General features: G+C 43.4%; 1 protein-coding gene and 1 pseudogene across 1 annotated transcript; both read right to left on the minus strand.

The window, feature by feature from the left end:
* Positions 1–21,475, minus strand: part of LOC138248912 (zinc finger protein 208-like) — a 385,902-nt pseudogene that overhangs the window by 290,108 nt on the left and 74,319 nt on the right.
* On the minus strand, positions 5,034–6,041 carry LOC138249626 (zinc finger protein ZFP2-like). Its single transcript, XM_069203572.1, has one exon. The coding sequence runs from the start codon at positions 6,039–6,041 to the stop codon at positions 5,034–5,036; it is 1,008 nt and encodes a 335-aa protein (XP_069059673.1).

A 21,475-nucleotide genomic window follows, 5' to 3' on the forward strand; every position in this document is an offset into this window, starting at 1 on the left:
AGGATCAGAGTGGTCAGAAGAAAGAGCCCTCACACACCCAAAGTGGCATATTGCTTTATCATTGGCCTGCTCCTTGTTGGGCCAGTGCTGCAATGTCCAACGGGCCCCGCAGGGGGGCTCTTTATCAGAGATCTTCTGATCCTTTGCCACAATGATGAGTGTACTTGAGGGTATAGTGAGTGTAGGGTTGGGTGCTAGGTTGATTAAAACTGTCTAAGGGGTACCAAATTAATTTACATGAGGTGCTCACCTTAACAGAGATTTAAAGAAAAAAAAAAGGCTGTTGCAAGGTTTAATGGACCTCAACAGCTTCAAAATGAGAAACGTAGGGTCAACATTTTTTATGCCTTATGCCCTGACTGGACCTTTGGGATTTTTTCAGGACCAAGAGGTTAATCCCTACCCTACACCTAGTTTGGATTCAAAATCTGCAAGATGAATTCCCCTAATCAATGTGTGTGATCTATACCTGCTGCAGCACAGGACAGATGGGTTCCAATATTGCTGGAGATTCAGTATTGCCCCTTAGGGCTAGGTAGGGAACCACACTTAGCAGAGGAAAAAACTGGTCCCACATAGTGTCTTGCCCGCAACCTACTATCCTCTGCCAGCCAGGAGCCCTCTTGCAGGGCCTGTTGGGCATTGCAGTGCCAGACGAATGCGAAGCAGCCTAATGATGAACGCACATATTTACCCTCTCAAATTTCAGCAAGCTTGAAATGTAACGGACCTTGAGGTATTTAACACATCTGAAAATTACTGCAAGACTTGAATAGCTTTCATCTCATAATTTCATCCCATGTGTAATCAGGACTTTAGAAAATGGTCAGAACTAACTGATCCATTCATAACCAGGCTTTGAGTCTCTTGGTTGATACTGGTACTAAACACAACCCTCAAGAGCGGGGCAACATTGGGTTCAGCAGTTCAATCTCATTTTCACCTAGGTGAGGTATAATCCCTGTGGCCCACAGAGCCTCAACACTGTGGACACAGGCCCAGCAATGCACCATTACTCCGACAGGTTAAGTATGTAACGATACTCATTAGCACTTGCAAGTAGTGGACATATGCAACTCTGCTGTTGTCAGAATCTGGTTTTGTGACACGCAGCATAAAGTGGGGCCCCAATGAGCATTCTGGAGTGGTCACGCCAATTCTTTCCTAGACACTATAGGACCCAGTGATAACCTAGTCCTCCTGTGTTTGCTTTTCGTAGCTGTGTTCTCATACATTTTGTCTCCCACCTTCAACAGGGCACAAAGATGCTGGCCAGAAGATGATGGTGATCTGTGCCACTGCCCAGGTCAGTGAAGTCCACCCATGAGCTCTTCCAGGCCCAATCAGGCTGTCACCATTGCAGGGCTCTGCCAGAGGGCCACTCAATGATGGCCCCTCTGCTGGAACACACATGGAGGTGTACTGCTGCCAAATGTAATTATTGCCTGGCCCTCTTCATTCCATTAGACCGCTCAGCCATCATGAGCAACTAGGGCAGGACTAGCTTGATGATCCCCATCTTTGCTCAGCTCTGCGGTCACGCCAAGTAACCTCCCTGGCCTCAGCATCAGCACCAGTCACACTGAGACAGAGGTGATCCAGGCCCACCTGTCCATCCAGGCAGCAGATTTATTGCTTTCCAGAATCAGCAGAAAGCACGCTACTTGGGTATGCCGTTGTTTGGTGTTTTTGAGCATGTAGGATGGAGGTGGATTTTAGACTCTGGCCACAGGAGCTTAGTGCAGTGTGGTCACCTTGGGCAGCAGCTCTCTGGCAACCCACCCCATTGCACAGATGTAACTTCTTGTGCTTTGGTTATGGTTACATAACACTGCCAATAACTAATTCACACGAGAGTACAGCATGACAAATCATACAATGGAAAGCTGCTGAGGGTAATTTGTTACCTATTAACTTTGCTGATGGATGAATAACTGACAATTTCCCAACCCGAAAGGCATAACCCCCTTCCAACATACACAACATATTACATCCTGTGCATCAACATACATATTTACATGATTAGGACTTTTTATTTAACATTTAGCAGTAGTTTCAAAGGCAATATTTCAGAGAAAAGGCCTCATCACCATGAAGTATTTGTTGAATAACAGCTTTCTTATTCAACAAATACAATGAAACAAAAATAATTTGCATATTATATTGGGTCTTCCACAGAGCTACCTTCTGTAGAGAGAGTAAAACTCTCCAGTGTGGCAGATAGTTAACACGATCTCCTAACTGGACCCTCATTCGCAGCACAGAAATCAATGTCAACTGAGAGAAGACTGTATCAAGTTAGAATGGAAGTTCACGGTGTGAACAATGCATGGGCCCATACTTAGTTTAGCATTTTTCAAAGAAAGGAGAAGGTTTAGGAAGTGCTATAAATTATCTACAGCAGTGGTTCCCAACCTTTTGACTTCTGTGGACCCCCATTTTATCAATACTGGAGCCCGGGGACCCCCAAGGAGTCATTACTGATAGCTGGGACCTAATATTATTAAATGTTTTAAGCAGCCGCGGACCCCCTAAGGAGGCTTCGCGGACCTCCAGGGGTCCCCGGCCCACAGGTTGGGAACCACTGATCTACAGCTTTGAACAGCAAGTTATTTTTTTAAACAAAAAAGCACAATTATTTCCCCCATCCGAGGTGGGTTTGTTACAGTCCAGTCTGTTGAACTTGGAAAGTGAATGCTGCTTCTCCGTAAGTTTATCAGGAATAAAGGAATGAGTTTATGTCTCCAAAAGCATTTTTGTGTCAGAGTGTGCACTACAGATCGAATGCTATGAAAGTAAAAACTGCTGTTTAAAAAGAGTAAAATGTATTAACATGAAGTCCTTTAAGCAGTATTGCCCAACAAAGCAGAAAGTAGACAATATCTATGCTAAAGTGAAATCAAACATTGAAAAAAAAGTTTACAAAAATGCATTCTGAATTATTATCTTCTGTTAAATATAAATAGTGGGACACAATGAGGATGGCCAGATGAATCAATGCCATGTGAATGCTGCTTGACAGCATTTCATTTATTATATTAGTACATTGCAGGTATTGTAATCATGGTTCTTTTTTTAATAGAAACTAACAGTCCATTAAAAAAAAAAGCTTTTAAAAGAAAGTCTAAGACTTGAAAAGTTGTTGCGAGATGGTGTCATATGATTACACTACACATCATAATTACAAAAAATAAAGAAATAATATACATAAAAAGATTGATATATATCCTGTCCTTAACATATTGTACTCTTCTATTGTACTCTTCTATTTGCAAGCATACAACATTCCCAGATCGGAGCAATGAAAGAACATCATACTTTTATAGAAGAAAAGCAAATAACATATCATCCTGTCATATGCTCCTATACTGATATTGAGGGGTTCTGGACACATTTCATGGGCCTACTGAAATATGGGTTTTATCTGCAAGTGGACAGCCTCAACTCAGTCTACAGAGCTTTACTATTGTCTTTTGTTGGTTCAATATTCTATTCTTGAAATTTAATATCTGACCATTCTTATTCTATTGAATTAATGCAGAGAACAGCATTAAAAATATCTCCCTTATGCAGACTTCACTTCGTTTTTAGTAAACATTCTCATTTGAAAACAATACATTTTTCAACCCGACTGCCACAAAAAACATCATGTAATATAACAAATGCAAAGTATCTAATATTCATGACATGACCCTACATTCCCATCTAAGGGATCTGGTATTAGTTACAAACCACATGGCCTTTGGCCTTGTGATTTATGATATCATCAAAACATTAAGATGGAAATACAGGACCATAATACATGGTTACCTATTATTATCCTACAAAGAATAGCAAAGGTTACACACTAAAATATACCTGTACCTCAATGTTTACATAATTCATTAAGACATCCACCATCCCCACGCGCATGGATGGAATAGAAACATGTGCCTTATAGTTAACAATGTCAAGGATTACCAATATACTCAATAATAAGATTGAAGAGCTATCTCACCCTACAACATGCACAAGGCAATTTCCACAGTGCCAGGTTTATTTCAACATATTATTGTGTTTCCCCAAAGCTAGAAAGTGCACAGACACTGGCAAGTTTCTTCATAACCCTTACAATTCTGCATGCTTAAAAGTAAATGAAACCCTGCCACATTTACTGTAGCCAGAATTATTTTCTTCGATGTGTTGCCAACAGCAATTTTATCATTTCATGACAGGTCGAAATACACCCTATTTGATGTGTATTTATGGGTTTTCCTGTGTATATTTGCTGATGCACATGTAGTTGCAAAAAAGCATTAAAGCTCTTTCCACAACCATTACAACAAAATGTTATTTTTGCTTTTGTGTGTTCACTAATTGACCACTATGCATAATAAACCATGCAAGATCTTCCCACATTTACTGCATCTGTGGGATTGCAGGAGGTGTCTTATATTTTATGAATGATGGAACCATATTACAGATTTTATGTTGTTTTTCCTGTTCCTGTGTGTGATTGAAGGTGGCATTTTAGGTATGCTGAGCTAGGAAAGCCCATTCTACCTTCACTGCAACTGTATGTTTTTTCTTCTGTATGCCTTCAAAGCTGGATGGTTAGGACTGATGCTTGAGTAAAGCTCTTTAAACATTCACTGCTTGTGTGTGTTTTTTTCTGTTTGTGTGTTAAGGGACAGAGCATTTAGACACATGGATTTACTGAAGCTCTTTCAACATTTACTGCATTTATTTATTTTTTCTTCTGTATGCCATTGCAGATGGATGGTTAGGTTTGATGATTGAGTGCAGTTCTTTTCACATTCTATAAATATGTATGTTTTCCCCATGTGTGTTTGATGGTGACTGTTTGGAGGTGTGGATTTACTAAAGCTCTTTCCACAATCACTGCAAGTATATGGTTTCTCTGCTACATGCTTTTGCAGATGGATGGTTAGGACTGATGCCCAAGTGAAGAAATTTCCAGATTCACTCCATGTGTATGGTTTTTCCCATGTGCATGTGCTAGTGGACCTTTATACTTGGTAAATGAATAAAGTTCATTCCAAATTCACTGCATGTGTAGTTTTTCTCCTGTGTTTTAGCTGGTGGCTCCTTAGATGCGTAGATCTAGTAAAGCTCTTTCCACATTCACTGCATGTGTGTGGCTTTTCTCCTGTATGCCATTGCAGATGGCTGGTTAGGTGTGCTGCTTGAGTAAAACTCTTTCCACATTCGCTACAAGTGTATGGTTTTTCTCCTGTGTGCCATCGCAGATGGACGGCTAGGCCTGATGCTTCAGTAAAGCTCTTTCCACATTCACTGCATGTGAATGGTTTTTCTCCTGTATGCCTTCGCAGATGAACGGTTAGGTTTGATGCGTGAGTAAAGCTCTTTCTACATTCACTACATGTGTATGGTTTTTCCCCTGTGTGTGTTAGCTCATGGCACTTCAGATACGAAGATCTACTAAAGCTCTTTCCACATTCACTGCATGTGTATGGCTTTTCACCTGTGTGTGATAGCTTGTGTCTCTTTAAATATGCAGATCTACTAAAGCTTTTTCCGCATTCACTGCAAGTGTAAGGTTTTTCCTCTGTGTGCATTCGCTGGTGCTTCTTTACAGCTGATGCTTCTGTAAAGCTCTTTCCACATTCACTGCAAGTGTAAGGTTTTTCCCCTGTGTGTGTTAGCTGGTGGTTCTTCAGATGTGTAGATGTACGAAAGCTCTTTCCACAGTCACTGCAATTATAAGGTTTTTCCCCTGTGTGAACACGCTGGTGTATCTTTACAGATGATAAACGAGTAAAGCTCTTTCCACATTCACTGCAAGTATATGTTTTCTCTCCTGTATGCCATTGCAAATGGGTGGTTAGGTCTGATGCACAAGTAAAGACGTTTCCACATTCACTGCAGGTGTATGCTTTTTCTTCCGTGTGTGTTCGCTGATGGAACGTTAGGTTTGCTGAAAGACTAAAGCTCTTGCTATTTTTACTGTATGAGTCTGTGTTTTCTGCTGTCTGTGTTCGATATTTTCCCCACAGAGCTGATGACTCATTATACGTCATCTTTCATTCATTACAGCTAAATACATTTTCTGTTGAATTGTTACTGGTGGCAGTGTAGGGGTGATGAGTGATTAAAACCCTTCTCACAAACACAGAACCTTTATGCTATTTCTTCTGTTTTTGTTTGTTAATGAACTCTTAGCTGTGAAGGCTGATGAACACTCTTGCCACATTCACTCTGTCCTCATGGGTCCCGCCCCCCCATGCAAGCTTGGTGATGCTACTTTAGTACTAAGGAGAAGCCTAAGCTCCTGTTACGTTGTAAGTTTTTATTTGGGGTTTAGAGTCAAACCGTCGGTTATATTTTGGCATAAATCATGTTAATGTGTTTGCCGACTGAGTCACTTACTGAATTTTAATATTCACTAGATATGTTTAGTATTTGCAATGTATCTGTTATGTATAATGTTGAATAGTTACAGGAATTCTTGCAAGACTGATAACATATGTATGATCTTTCTATCAGGGGCTGTGTCTTAAACCTGCATTAAGAACTTTCTAGCATGTGTGCAGAGAACTAAACTCACAGCTTATCTAAATAATCTGTTTCTTGGACAATATTTATAAAATACACAAAGAACAAAACTCATTCCCAAGGTGTTATATTCTAGAATAATGTTCTTCACTGCATGTAAAATAAAATCTTTGAACTTTCAGATGTATACTTCACAATTCCTGGTTTGTATACCTATGGTCTATTTCTACAGACTGATGGTCAAAAACAGTGTTTATGCTGGACTAACACCCCAGCATTGATATTATCATGTTAGAGAGAGGAGCACTGTTGTAACTACCTGATAATTATCTAAGAAAAATGGTGTTATCTACCATGTTTTAATATTGGGTGTGTTCTGCTAGTGAAATTGTTGTGATTTTTATTTATTTCGATGCATTGAGACCACTAGCATGGATATCCTCAGCTTCTTGAAGCGGACGGATTGCACTTGATGTTCTTGCAGGATACGTCTGGTCATGTACAAGATTCTCTACCTCTTACTGAGGTTGTTCTATTTCGAATTACTGTTTGGCATCATTTCTGGTTCTTCTTAAGTATCAGATAGCTTTCCAATATTGTCATATTTTCTTCATTATTCTGCATCTTATTATGTGTTCAGGAATCTCCTCTATGGGGATACAAAAAAAATACTTGTAATGTCCAAATCTGTACGCGGGAAATTATACGCTATATCTCTGTTGAAACATAAATTTTTTTTTTTAAAAAGTAACACTTGAATAAATTCCAGCCACTGGTAATTACTGTTGGTAGCAATGCAGTCCATTGTTTTAGCTGACTGTGCCACTACAGACAATAATTATTCTTATGGAAAATGGCATTGGATATGCTCCAAAAAAATCCCCAAAACAACCCAATATGTACCAGAGTCCATATTCATCTGAATAGTAACACAAGCAACAGCACATAATGGTATTGGCCTTGGCCAGTGAGTTGTGGCTTACGTCCTATGGCGCCTCAAGACAATTAATCAGTACATTTCACTTTACCATGTTCATAGTTTAGGAACGAATAATGTTACAATAAAAATAAAACACAACAAAGGTGTTTGAAAAACAGAGTGATTTCCAGGACAAAACCAAATCTTAGAGGATAAATGAGAATTGGGTGGCATGTTAAAGTATATGACGTCTCTACGTTCACCGACAATGACAGTGGCCAGGCAATGTCTATATGAGGGGTCCCCAACCCTTTCTGTAGTGAGAGCTACTTCTGATCAGTGAAAATCATTGTGAGGTACCAAAGGCTAAATAATTTGCACATTATTACCAGAAACCTCCAAGCCCAGCTTTATTGACTTTATGCCTAATCTCCATAGAGCCAGATGCTGTGGTTTGAACAAATACTTTGCCCAGGGGCACTATGACAGGGCTGTCATGTGTGTCGGTGAGAGCTTTGGGAATGTATGAACATGTGCATATGAATGGGATATAAGTGTATGGATATCCGAGATCCTATGTTGTATGCACTTTTGGCACAGGCATACCTTTCACCATATGTGGCACCGTTACATGTAGAACACAAATAAAACAACCGTTTTTTGTTTTTAATGGGAAAAATGTAAAGTGCAAAAATGTTCATATGTGGAACATTTTTCTGCACTTTAACTTTCTCTCATTTAAAAATGACTATTTCTCAGTTATAAATATGACACAGTGTTCTACTGGATGCTGGAAGCAAGAGGCCTGCTGTTTGTAAATGCAACACTTTGAAAAAAGGTTTGAGAAAATTAAAATGAAGTTACCTTAATGATTCATTTTAACATTCTCGGAATTAAAAGCATTGAGAAACATCATTTGGTTCTCACCTCCAATATTGAGTTGACAAGGATTTTATTTAAGAGTTCAATACCTTTTTTACCTCTCTGCCCTGCGTCAGAAATCTGACTCCAACACTGCTCATTATCAGACCCTGCTATCTGCAGCCTGAGGATAATAATTTAAGCTAAACACAGCTTTCCCTTAACTTTAAAAGTTAAAATTACATCCTGTGCTTTTTTTTAAATGAACTCCAGGCTGTGAGCTACTCTTTGGGGATCTGTGAGCTACTGGTAGCTCGTGCATGACTGGTTGGAGACACCTGGTCTATATCACCACAAAGCACTATTAGAGGGGCTGCCACATTTCAGTGCCGTAATGTTTCCCATTGGAAGCACAGAGATTGGCCATGTGTTCAACAATGGGGTATTTATGATCTTTATCACTAACAGTTTAGAGGGAGGGCAGTTCTCGGTGTTTGCAACCTTACCCTAGGCAACTAAGATGACGTGCAAATTTCTGTCAAAACAGTCCACAGTCTTAAACAAAGTGCTGTCAGCCGTATGAAGTGCCATTAGATTTTGGAATTATACATACGATGCTGAGGACAGCTAATTAGCCAATCTGGTTGCTGCCTAAGTCCAAGTAAGATGTTTAAGACTAATAGAAGCTGACTTCCCCAAGTTTAAACAAGTTCTGGACATGCTAGATTTAAAATGACACACAGTATACTTGGCTTCCAAGTAGTTCCATGAGATATACCTCTACCAGGGATTGAAATCACAGAGCAGGTTATTATCCACATATTATAGTCCTGCAGACTACTAGCACTCTACTGAGAGATAACAGTAAAGTTATTGAAAGGAGTAAAAAGTGACAATAACAATTTCTGTATTTATCCTGCTATCAGGTAGGAGAAGAAGAGCCATGCACGGGTTAGACTGATCAGGCTCAGCAAGGGGCTTAAAGCTGCTGCTCATTAGAGTGTTGCTGAAAAAGACTTACATGAAGCACACAGGAAATTACACTACACTTACTGAGAACCTGGGAAAATTATCCAAAATGCTGTGTATGGCTAAGAAAAGTTGTTTTTCTGAAAGACAACAGAGCTTGGTTAAATTCTTGCGAGAGTTTCTATAGATTACTCTTGTAGAAAATGTGTAACTGATTTGGACCTATTACACTTTGTAAGTATGTATTAGGCTATAATTGATGTTTTGTTGGTTTGGTAGATCAACCACTTCATACTATGATTGTTGCTTGTACACATCATTAAAACGTAATACAAAAAAAAAACTCTCAGTGCACCAGAAATTGGGAGCTTAGAATTCATCAAACAAATCTCAGAATACTTAAAGAAACTTATAGCATGTTAAGGTAACACAGCACCTTCTAACTGGTGCATTCAGTGCAACTAAAACTATTGCCTAGAAAATCTATTGCTAACTGTGTACGTTTTCAACTTAACCTACAGCTTTATTTAAAGCTACTCACAAAAACAGCAGCAGCTGGTGAGAGAAGGTATGAATCTGAAAATATTCAACAACTAACCACAATGACACCACAGGCACTGGTCACCATACAAACCAAAGGCAGCATACTACATTTGAATAGTAAGCTGCAGACCCAGCAGCACCGACACAACCATCTCCAACCACAAACCAAACGTATCCTAAAATGCATGGGGTGATGTGAGGTTCAAGATGCAACCCTCCAAGACATGCGCTGAGACACATGGCAACAGGGCAGATGGCAACAGACAGCAATTTAGGGACACAATACGTTTGAGATGGAAACACAAAAAAACAGAAGCACAAATAGCAGTACTGCAATAAGCATTGAGTGGCAGGCGCTGTTTTAAGGTCAGGTAACAAGAACCCTCAACTGGGAAACAACGCAATGGCATATTCATTATACTCTGCATTAAAAGGCAGTTTAATAGCTTTATGCCACACTGTACAAAAACCTCAAATTTATAACTCATATCACGTGCCAGTTTTTCTTATGATATGCCCAGTATTCCCTGCTCCTAGTCATATGGCAGTCAATATTAAGATGTGTCCATGCAATGCATCATACTGCTGGCGTGTGGAGTTATTTACAGAAAATGCTAGTGTAATCTACCCAGCCTATAAAGAAATTCACTTCTCAAATCTACTCCTAAAATAAATTCTATGCTTGAGCAAAACATCGTAAATAGATTTCTATTTTGTTTTAATAAAACTTGCACAAATGAACTGCTTTGCAGCAATGCTAAAATACGATGTTTTGTCTGTACAACCATACTAACACATAACATAAATGCTCAGTAACATGAAATTTCAGGTGTAAGTCTGTCTGAAAGAATTATTTGCATCACAACCCAAAAATGGTAGCATGAAAATACTTCTATACCACCCATGGACCACCCCTGGAAGCAAAATAGCACAAAGAGCTACTTTTCATTACTTTGGCCATGAAGAAAAGCCTAATTTGCCTCAAAGTAAATACCACCAAAGCGCCTTGCGCCAGGTTTGCATAACGCAAACCAGACGGAGGGCAGATCACTCCACTCTCGAGAAATCGGTGGGTCGAAGAGTGCGTTCTGTGCTGGGTGGCTGGCAGCCCCATGAGACTAACTGGAAAGTAAAAAAAAAAGCAATGATACCATGGTGCATGGCCAATTAGCTGAGTGTTGACACACTTGTTCTGGGTCTTGAATTGGCCCCAGAGTTGTCAGACAGGCTAGCATTACATGCCGATGAGATCAAGACATTCCTTGAAGAACCTCAGCAGTCAGGACCCCGGGTCCTTCAAATCCTAGGAAAATTCTGTGCATCATTTTCAACCAAGACAAATCCTCTGTGTATCTCACAGGATGCCCCCCTTCACTGTTAGAAAGGGCGGGCGGCTTTCAGGTCCTGACGGATTTAAGTACCTTTGGTATACATTACAGAGGATGTGCAGAGGGCCTGTGACAGAAACATTCAACCGCAGCTGGATCACCTGACCAGAGACATTGGGTTCTGGTCAGCACTCCCTATCTTTCTTAGGGTACTCCTTAATCTTTGAGGTGGTAATGTATCCCAGCTTATTATACCAACTACAGAATTATCCATCTATTATTCCCTTCTACCTATTCACTTGAATGGATGCTGCCTTGCAAGATTTTCCAGGGAACTACCAATCCTCCCCAGAATTGCTCTGGCAAAATGCTTCAAATCCACGATGGAGGTATAGCAGCTGTAGTGGCTTCATATTGTAGGGCATCCCATGTAATTATAAAGGAACGATGGATTTATATCTTGGACGACCCAGCATTTTGCCTCTGATAAACAGCTGATGTGGAGGACAGAAGCATCCCACCGACTTTATGGGAAAAAGACCCCTTCTCTCTCTCTGGCCACGAGAGTGGTGTTTCAGGTTTGGAATGGAGTTATTAGATGTTTGGATGCGTCGTATGACAAGATATTGCGTTATTGCCTGGGGCAGATCTCTGCGTTACAGGGACTCCGGTGGTGGGATGCAATATCAACGTTGGGGGATGTCATGTCGAGTTACATTGAAATCAGTCACAGAGTTCAATAGTGAATATAACCTTGATTGTAGTCAATTCCTTTCATTTCTGTAGCTCATGTGTGCTCTTATTCCTCACATAAAAGACATGGATGAGTTCCCCAACTATTGCATGAGGGAGGGTAAAGTTTTAATGGAGAAATTGAGGTCATAAGATCTCAGCAGTCTATCGCTATTTAGCAAATTTTTCACCTGTCTCTTTTGGCCACCTGCGGGAGGAGTGGAAATGGTAAATGGGCCCCCTGATGTTAGGTGACTGGAGGGAGGCAGGGGTGTCCCACTGGGAAGCGGTGACTGCGTCACAGTTTAGGGCCATACAGCTGAAATACCTGCATAAGGCCTAATACATATGTGACGGGCAGTTGAAGATGGGATGCTCTCAGGACTGAACTGTCTGACATGCTCTGTTCAAAAAAGAGACCTTATGCATACTATTTGGACCTGTGAAAAGTTGACTTCCTTTTGGAAAGGGGTGCTCCTGTGCTGGGGGAGGGTGATTGGCTGGGCAGCTCTCTAAAAGTCCTAAGTGTAGGAAATTACCATCTTGCCTGGCATGTTACCCCCATTTTTACTTGTGTGTCAGTTTGTTTTTGCCTATGTCACTGGGATCCTGCTAGCCAGGACCCCAGTGCTCATAGTTTGTGGCCTATATGTGTGCCCTGTGTGGTGCCGAACTGTGTCACTGAGGCTCTGCTAGCCAGAAACTCGGTGCTTATGCTCTCTTTGCTTTTAAAATTGTCACTGCAGGTTAGTGACCATTTTTACCAATTCTGATTGGCACACTGGAACACCCTTATAATTCCCTAGTATATGGTATCTAGGTACGCAGGGTATTGGTGTTCCAGGAGATCCCTATGGGCTGCAGCATTTATTTTGCCACCCACAGGGAGCTCAGACAATTCTTACACAGGACTTGCACTGCAGCCTGAGTGAAATAATGTCCACGTTATTTCACAGCCATTTTACACTGCACTTAAGTAACTTATAAGTCACCTACATGTCTAACCCTCACTTAGTGAAGGTTAGGTGCAATAACTTTGCGTGAGGGCACCCTAGCACTAGCCAAGGTGCACCCACATTGTTCAGGGCAATTTCTCCAGACTTTGGGGGTGATTCTCACCCTGGCGGGCGGCGGAGGCCACCCGCCAGAGTTCCCCCCTCCAAAATACCGCTCCGCGGTCGAAAGACCGCTGAGGGTATTTTGGGTTTTGCACTGGGCTGGCGGGCGACCGCCAAAAGGCCGCCCGCCAGCCCAGTGCAAAACAGCCTTCCCACGAGGACGCTGGCTCAGAATTGAGCCGGCGGAGTGGGAAGGTGCGACGGGTGCAGTGGCTTCTGCGGGTGCAGCTTTGCAGACACTGAAATACAAAGTGGGGCCCTCTTACGGGGGCCCCTGCAGTGCCCATGCCATTGGCATGGGCACTGCAGGGGACCCCAGGTGCCCCATGACACCCCATACCGCCATCCTGTTCCTGGCGGCAGAATACCCATGGAGGATTCTACAGGGCAGCGGAAAACCGGCAGGAGACCGCCGGTTTTCCCTTTCTGGCCGCGGCTGAACCGCAGCGGTCAGAATACCCTGTGGAGCACCGCCAGCCTGTTGGCGGTGCTCCCTCCAACCCTGGCCCCGGCGGTCCATGACCGTCGGGGTCAGAATGACCCCCTTTGTGAGTGCAGGGACACCATTACACGCGTGCACTACATATTGGTCAATACCTATATGTAGCTTCACAATGGTAACTCCGAATATGTAACATGTCTAAGATTATGGAATTGTCCCCCCATGCCAAATCTGGTATTGGGGAGCCAATTCCATGCATCCCCGGGGCTCCACTATGGACCCCGGGTACTGCAAAACTATCTCTCTGGGGTTTTCTATGCTGCTACTGCTGCTGCCACCCCACAGACTGGGTCTGGGCATCCCAGTCCCAGGAAGGCAGAACAAAGGATTTCCTCTGAGAAAGGGTGTTACACCATCTCCTTTGGAAATGGGTGTTAAGGGCCTGAGAGGAGTAGCCTCTCCTGGCCTCTGGGAATGCTTTGAAGGGCACAGATAGTACCCTCCTTGCATAAACCAGTCTACACCGGTTCAGGGATCCACCAGCCCCTGTTCTGGCACGAAACTGGACAAAGGAAAGGGGAGTGACCACTCCCCTGTCCATCACCACCCCAGGGGTGGTGCCCAGAGCTCCTCCAGTGTGTCCCAGACCTCTGCCATCTTGAATACTGAGGTGTGAGGGCACAATGGAGGCCTCTGAGTGGCCAGTGCCAGCAGGTGAAGTCAGAGACCCCTCCTGATAGGTGCTTACCTAGTTAGGTGGCCAATCCTCCTCTGAGGGCTATTTAGGGTCTCTCCTGTGGGTTTCTCGTCAGATAACGAATGCAAGAGCTCACCAGAGTTCCTCTGCATCTCCCTCTTCGACTTCTGCCAAGGATCGACCGCTGACTGCTCCAGGACGCCTGCAAAACCGCAACAAAGTAGCAAGACGACTACCAACAACATTGTAGCGCCTAATCCTGACGGCTTTCTCAACTGTTTCCTGGTGGTGCATGCTCTGAGGGCTGTCTGACTTCACCCTGCACTGCAAACCAAGAAGAAATCTCCCGTGGGTCGACGGAATCATCCCCCTGCTAACACAGGCACCAAACTTTTGCATCACCGGTCCTCTGGGTCCCCTCGCATTTTGACGAGCGTGGTCCCTGGAACACAGGAGCTGGATCCAAGTGACCCCGACAGTCCTGTGGTGCTTCTGTCCAAATTTGGTGGAAGTAAGTCCTTGCCTCCCCACGCCAGACAGTAATTCTGTGTACTGCCTGATCTGCAGCTGCTAGGGCTTCTATGCACTTTTGCAAGGAATCCTTAGTGCATAGCTTAGCCCAGGTCCCCAGCACTCCGCCCTGCATTGCTCAAGTCGCTGAGTTGACCACCGACTTCGTGGGACCCTCCTTTGTAGTGTTGAGATGACCGCCGTGCTCGGATTTCTTGAACGCTTGTTCAAGTGCTTCTGCGGGTGCTGCCTGCTTCTGCATGGGCATGTTTGCCGTCTTTCTGCCTGGAAACAACTGTGCATCCTACAGCACGCTGTGGGACATCTCCTGTGCAAAGGAGAAGTTCCTGGCATCTTCCGTTGTTGCAGAATCTTTAGCTTCTTCCACCCAGAGGCAGCCATTTTGCACCTTCATCCGGGGTTTAGTGGGCTCCTGCCCCCCGGAGACTTGCGTGACTCTTGGACTTGGTCCCCTTCCTTTGCAGGTCCTCAGGTCCAGGAATCCGTCTTCAGTGCTTTGCAGTCAGGTGTTATCCTTGCAGAATCCCCTATCTCGACTTTACTGTCTTTCTGGGGTAGTACAGTAACTTTACTCCTACTTTTCAGGGTCTTGGGGAGGGGTATCTTGGACACCCCTAGTGTTTTGTTACACTCCCAGCGACCCTCAACACACTACACTAGGCCTGGGGTCCATTCGTGGTTCGCATTCCACTTTTGGAGTATATGGTTTGTGTTGCCCCTAGGCCTATTGTCTCCTATTGCATTCTATTGTGTCCTACAGTGTTTGCTCTATTTTTCTAACTGTTTACTTACCAGATTTTGTTTTGTGTGTATACTTTGTGTATTTTACTTACCTCATAAGGGAGTATATCCTCTGAGATATTTTTGGCACATTGTCACTAAAATAAAGTACCTTTATTTTTAGTAATTCTCAGTATTGTGATTCTTACAATATAGTGCTATATGATATAAGTGGTATAGTAGGAGCTTTGCATGTCTCCTAGTTCAGTCTAAGCTGCTCTGCTATAGCTAACTCTATCAGCCTAAGCTGCTAGAACACTACTAATAAGGGATAACCGGACCTGGCACAAGCTGTAAGTACCATCAGGTACCCACTATAAGCCAGGCCAGCCTCTTACACTAAGCTAGTCCTCCTGCACATTACAACTGACACAGACAGCAACAGAAACAAACTGGCTTTGCTATGGTTGGGCCTGGTGGTGGCCAAGAGGGATATTGCCAAGGTATGGAAAGATGCTGAACTCCCTTTGGTGGAGGAAGGGGCCAGACCACTACAAGAATCATAAACGCCATGTCTATGGGACTAGACTGTAACTACACACACATTATAAAATATGGTTGGGCTGGTGCCTGTACAGGAATATCCTCCTTGAGCCCCCTTGTGGTCAGTCCTGGACCATGTATACTGAAATAATGGCCTATGGAACCGGTAGACTTCTATGATGGCCGAGGGGGTGGGTCTTGGACTGTACAGGACACATCTAGAGATGATTGTTCAGGATGACCAAGCTGACAATCATCGGAAGACACAGTATATATACACAATTCCATTATTTAGGAAATGTTTTATCTGTATCCATTGTTAAAAACTCAATTAAATGTATTGTTAAAAAAAACAAAGTCCACACGTCATGGTTACTGTTTTTAACTTAATAGCATGCAGGGGAGGTCAAAGGATGTTTTTACAGTGAGGAGTTACACAAAAGAAAACGAATCAAGATTGGGGGCCTCATTACGACCCTGGCGGTCTTAAGACCGCCAGGGCTGTGGTGGCGATTGGACTGCCGCATTTTAAATGGGGCTGAGATGCCACGGTCCGGGTGCTGGCCATGCCAGTCGATGGCCTGGCAGTGCCGGCAGTCTTAATCCACCAGGGCAGCGCTGCAAGCAGCGCTGTATTGGGGATTGCGACACATGTCTCTGCCAGCCTTTGCATGGCGTTCCGACCGTCATGCAAAGGCTGGCAGAAACGGGGTGTCGGGGGCCCCATAGGAGCTCCTGCACTGGCCATGCACTTGGCATGGGCAGTGCAGGTGCCCCAATGGGCAGCCCTGTTGTGCTTTTCACTGCCCGGTTAAAGGACAGTGAAAAGCACAATGGGTGCTGTCACACCTGACGCACCTCAACATTGCTTCTGGCTCTATTATGAGCCGTGGTCAATGTTGTGGTCAGTTTCCCGCTGGGCCAGTGGTAAACTCTTAATACCTACTGTAGAGGGAAGATCCCACTGGTGGTCTTCCCAACGTGGGACTGGCCACCCGCCAAAGTCATAATGAGGGCCACAGTGTACCATATAGAGAAACCATGTGTGAAGGGTTGATGGCAGCAAAGTCAGTGCCTAATTAAATGGTATGGTGGCCTCAGAAATGTAATAGTTGGGTTTCTAAATACAAATGTAAGGCTCTAAAAAGTCTACAGTGTACAATAGAAGGGTTTAGGTTCCTTTTGAAGCACAATTTTATCGAACACTCCCCAGTAATGTGTATAAACATAGTCCATAATAACCAAATTTCAGATTTTATGGCAACACTATCAAAGTGTATTTGCCTGCAAGGGCACAGGGACACTTTTGTATCTGAGGATGTTAACAATGGGGAAACGGAGTATGAGCTTACATTCCAGATGAAGCACTACCACAACCTCAGAGACATCAGTGCAATCAATAAAGTAATGTTGTTGATTATGATGACCTCAGTTTAAAGCAGAAGGAGCATCAGCTACCATTGTGCGTATATGTGTCTCCCATCTGACCCTGAATTTCTACAACCCATCTGGCATACGATTAATAAGCGCTCTGCATATAGCAGATACAGCTCCATCGCAATCACCCCTAGCACTTTACCTTTCATAGTCTGTAATTTTTCCCGCAATGGAGGCCTTTTGCCTAGAGTATGTTTCCCAACTGTATTTATTTATACATCTGCGGTCTAGTTAATTTGTATTCTGTTTGTAAGATAGGAAATATTCTCATGGTATTGCCTTCCATCAAATCTTCCAGTTTATTGATCCGGATATTGTCCCAGGATAGTCACGTTTTAGCACGCCTCCTTCCCAAAGAAGTGTCTGTTGTTATTTTGTCCTTCTACAGTAGACAGCAGGTCACCTCTTTTCAGGCCTCTAGTGTTCCTTGGGCGGCTGGCAGTAGTTTCAACCTAATCTTCCTGCCAAATAAATAGCACAAAAATGAACAAGTTACTTACCTTCAGTAAAGCTTTTTCTGGTGAATACAAAGTCTACATTCAGAGTTTTCGCCTTTTGAATATTCCAGAAGCAAGACTGGATCTGGACACTTTTCTCCGATAGCTCTCCCATGCCGGCAGGGGATGGTGGTTCCAAGTCAGCTCCACAAGCAGCACTGTATGACATAACTGGAGCCATAGAGCAACCCAGTCAGCATGCTGACATCAATTACCACTTATGTTTTATTGCACATTTGAGGCAAACAGATGATACCAGCAAGCTATGATAGTTGCGGTTCTGCATTTGTAAACAGCTATAGAAAGTAAAAATGAGAAGGAGTCTTGGTATAGAAAACCTTGCTTGGGGTGTTGGGTGGGTTGGCGAGGAATATGCAGGGAGACTTTGTATCCACCAGTAAGAGTCACTAAAGGTAGGTCACTTGTTCTGATGGATCTATTTGCAGATTCCTCCCAAGCAGTACACACTAGGAGGTGGGCGCTCTGCTGACTAAACCAAGAAGTCCTACAGAAGTGACCATCCCTTCTCACTTCCGAATCCCAACAGTAGTATTTTGCAAGTGGGTGAAGAGAGGACCAAGTTGCTGCTTTGTATATATATCTGCTATAGGAACACCTCTAGCTAAGGCATAAGTGATATAACTCTAGCAGAATGGGCACAAATCCCTTCAGGCAGCTCCTTCTAAGCCAAGGAGTAGAAGATGTTCACACACAGGATGATACATCTTGAGAGTGTTGGGTTGTGAATCATTTTTCCTTTCAGTTTCCCTATGTATCCTATTAAGAGTTGATCTGAATTCTCTGGTTCTGTCAATATAGAAGCAGATCACTCTTTGGGGTCAGGTGTATGTAGTCTTCCTTCGTAGAACAGGGAGGAGGATAGAAGATGAAAAGTGTAATGGACTGATCTATGTGGAAGGGAGTAACCACTTTATGGAGGGAGGCACTTCTGGTCCTTAATACCAGATTGTGAGGAAAGAAGGTGGTAAAGCGATGTTTTACACTCAGCACTTATAGTTGACATACCTTGCTGATGTCATTGCAATCAGAAAAATGATTTTGAAGGATAACAGCCTCAAGGGACAACTGTGAAGGGGTTTAATGGGAGAAAATTAAGAAACTACGAATACAATGTAGGTCATACTGAGGCATAATCAAAGGAGAAGGAGGGTAACTATTTGTAAAAACCTTTAGAAATTGTAAAACAATTGGGGATTTAAACAGTGAGGGTTGATCTGGTAAGTGTGGGAAAGCCGCTAAGGCAGACAAGTAACCTTTTACTTTTCAAACTGAAGTGGAAGGTAAAAGATAGAATGTCAGATTAATGGGCTTTAATGGATTTATCAGCACACCAGTTTACAAATCTAGAACATCTACCAGAGTACACAGCGTGGCGTACAGGCGTCTAGAAGAGAGACTGATCGCCACCACCTCAGGTGGTAGAGAAAGCATACAGGTTGCCATGCTTAGTATCCAGGCATGCAGTTGGAGGCTCTGGAGGTTGAGGTGTAGAACCTACCCTTGTGACTATGACAGAAGGTGTAACGTGTTGGAAGATGGGGCAGAAGAGACAGAGAGATAAACAAGGTCTGTATACCACATCCTTCTCAGTCAGTCCGGGGCGATTCGGATTACTTGGGGCTGTTCTAAATGAACCTTCCTCAATACTCGAGGAATTAAAAGTATGGGAGGAAATGCGTACAAGAGTGGAGCAGTCCACTTGAGGTGAAATACGTCCCCCTAGATGCCCTGCTTCGGAGGCACACAATTTTGGACAGCAAATGTTTTCTTGAGTGAAAGTAGATCCAAAAGAGGAGTCCCTCATAACTGAAAGATGCCCTTGTACATTGAGAACTCCAGCCATTTGATTTGCTACCCCACAAATCTGGTGGTCCTCAGCCCAGGATAAAAGCTGCATAGATTCTGCACCGAAGAGACAACCCCACTCCTCCCGGTTTGTTGGTGTATCACATCGCTGTTGTGTTGTCTGTCAAGATTTGGCCTGATTGACAGGCAGCACAGTGAAGGAAGGAAAGCCTTGAGATCTAGACGTATTGCCTGTAATTCCAACAGATTGATATGCAAGCCTCTAATCCCCGGTTCCTCCACAAGGGCTCCCATCCTAGGGTAGAGACATCTGTAATAACTGTGACCACTGGAGGAAGAGGGTAAAATGGTTTTCCGTGATGCAGGCTGTCGTTTATGCTCCTCCATTGCAGATCCACTGCTGTGTCGCTCTAGATCTTTATGCATGCCTACAGACCTCCAACACAGTAAAACAGAACACCTACCAAGACAGTCGGAAATGGAATGATCCCTCCATTCAGAAACATCCTGAATCCTCTGAATTAGAGGGAAGGCTAAACTCAATGTGGTATCCAATAATGTCCCTATCAATAGTATGCGGAGAGGGCACAGGGTGAGACTTGGCTTTGTTGACTGAAAAGAAGAGTTCATACAAAAGTTGAGTGGTTTCTTGCGAGTGGTGAATCAGCAAATCGGGGGTCTTGGGTTTGATTCGCCAGTCACCCAGGTAAGAGAATATAGAAATTCACTTCCTTCCGAGGAAGCTGCTACCTTTGAGAAGACTCTTGGTGAGAAAGTGAGGATAAACGGCAGGACTTTGCACTGATAGTGTTCTGATACTACAGTGAAGAGGAGATACTGTCTGTGTAATCTCAGGAGAGGAATTCTGAAACAGGCATTTAGTAGATTGACAGAAACCATCCAACCTTCCACATTCTTCGCTAGAAGGAGCTGCGCACTGGGACAGCATTTTGAACTCCTCCCTTTTGAGCAACCAGTTCAAAATCCTGAGGTCTAGGTTGGTGTAACTCACCATCCTTTTTCGGAATCAGAAAATATCTGCCATAGCATCCCTGTCCCTTTACCTGCTCTGGAATCAATCTCACTGCACCCTTATGTAGAAAAGGAATGGACTTCCTGTGGACTATTTGCAAATGTTTGAGCCGTGAGGAGTCTAATCTGGGAGATACTGGATGGAGCTTTTGTTGGAAGGGTAGAAAAGGGTGATGACTTCCATTTTTGAAGAAAGTGGGATACCTGTCCTACAACTGTTTGAAAATGATCTGATATAACAGACCTGAGGCTGCTTCTCTGCTGTCACCGAGGAGGAGGAGGAAAAGAATAGCTCATTTTCGTCCTTGACCACATCCCCTTTGCTACAGGTAAAGTGGATTTGACTGTTGCAGGATGTATTGCTGTCTGCTCCGAAAACAGAATTCCAAGCTAAAAACTCTACGTTTTTGTACTGTCTATAGTCTCCTAATTGAAAACCTAATTATCTAACTGTTGCTTTGCTATCCTTAAATCATTCAGGAGAAGAGTTGGCCTTTGTTTCAAAAAGTCAAGAGCCATCAAATGGAAGGTCCATTAATGTTTGTTGGGCGACCTGCAAGAAGCCAGAGTTCCTGAGCCAAGAGTTGCGCAGAAGGGATACTGATGAACCCATAACCCTGGCTACTGAATCAGCCATATCCAGGCCTGATGGGATAATGTGTTTGGTTGCTATTTGTCCATTTGGAACTAACTCGCCGAGAAGTGCCCTCTTGAATTTCCTGAGAGGTTGAGGTGACCGCTTGGGCAGCATCCAGTGCAGCAT

Source organism: Pleurodeles waltl, chromosome 8 (genome assembly GCF_031143425.1).
Source record: "Pleurodeles waltl isolate 20211129_DDA chromosome 8, aPleWal1.hap1.20221129, whole genome shotgun sequence".
In the NCBI taxonomy this organism is placed as follows: domain Eukaryota; kingdom Metazoa; phylum Chordata; class Amphibia; order Caudata; family Salamandridae; genus Pleurodeles; species Pleurodeles waltl.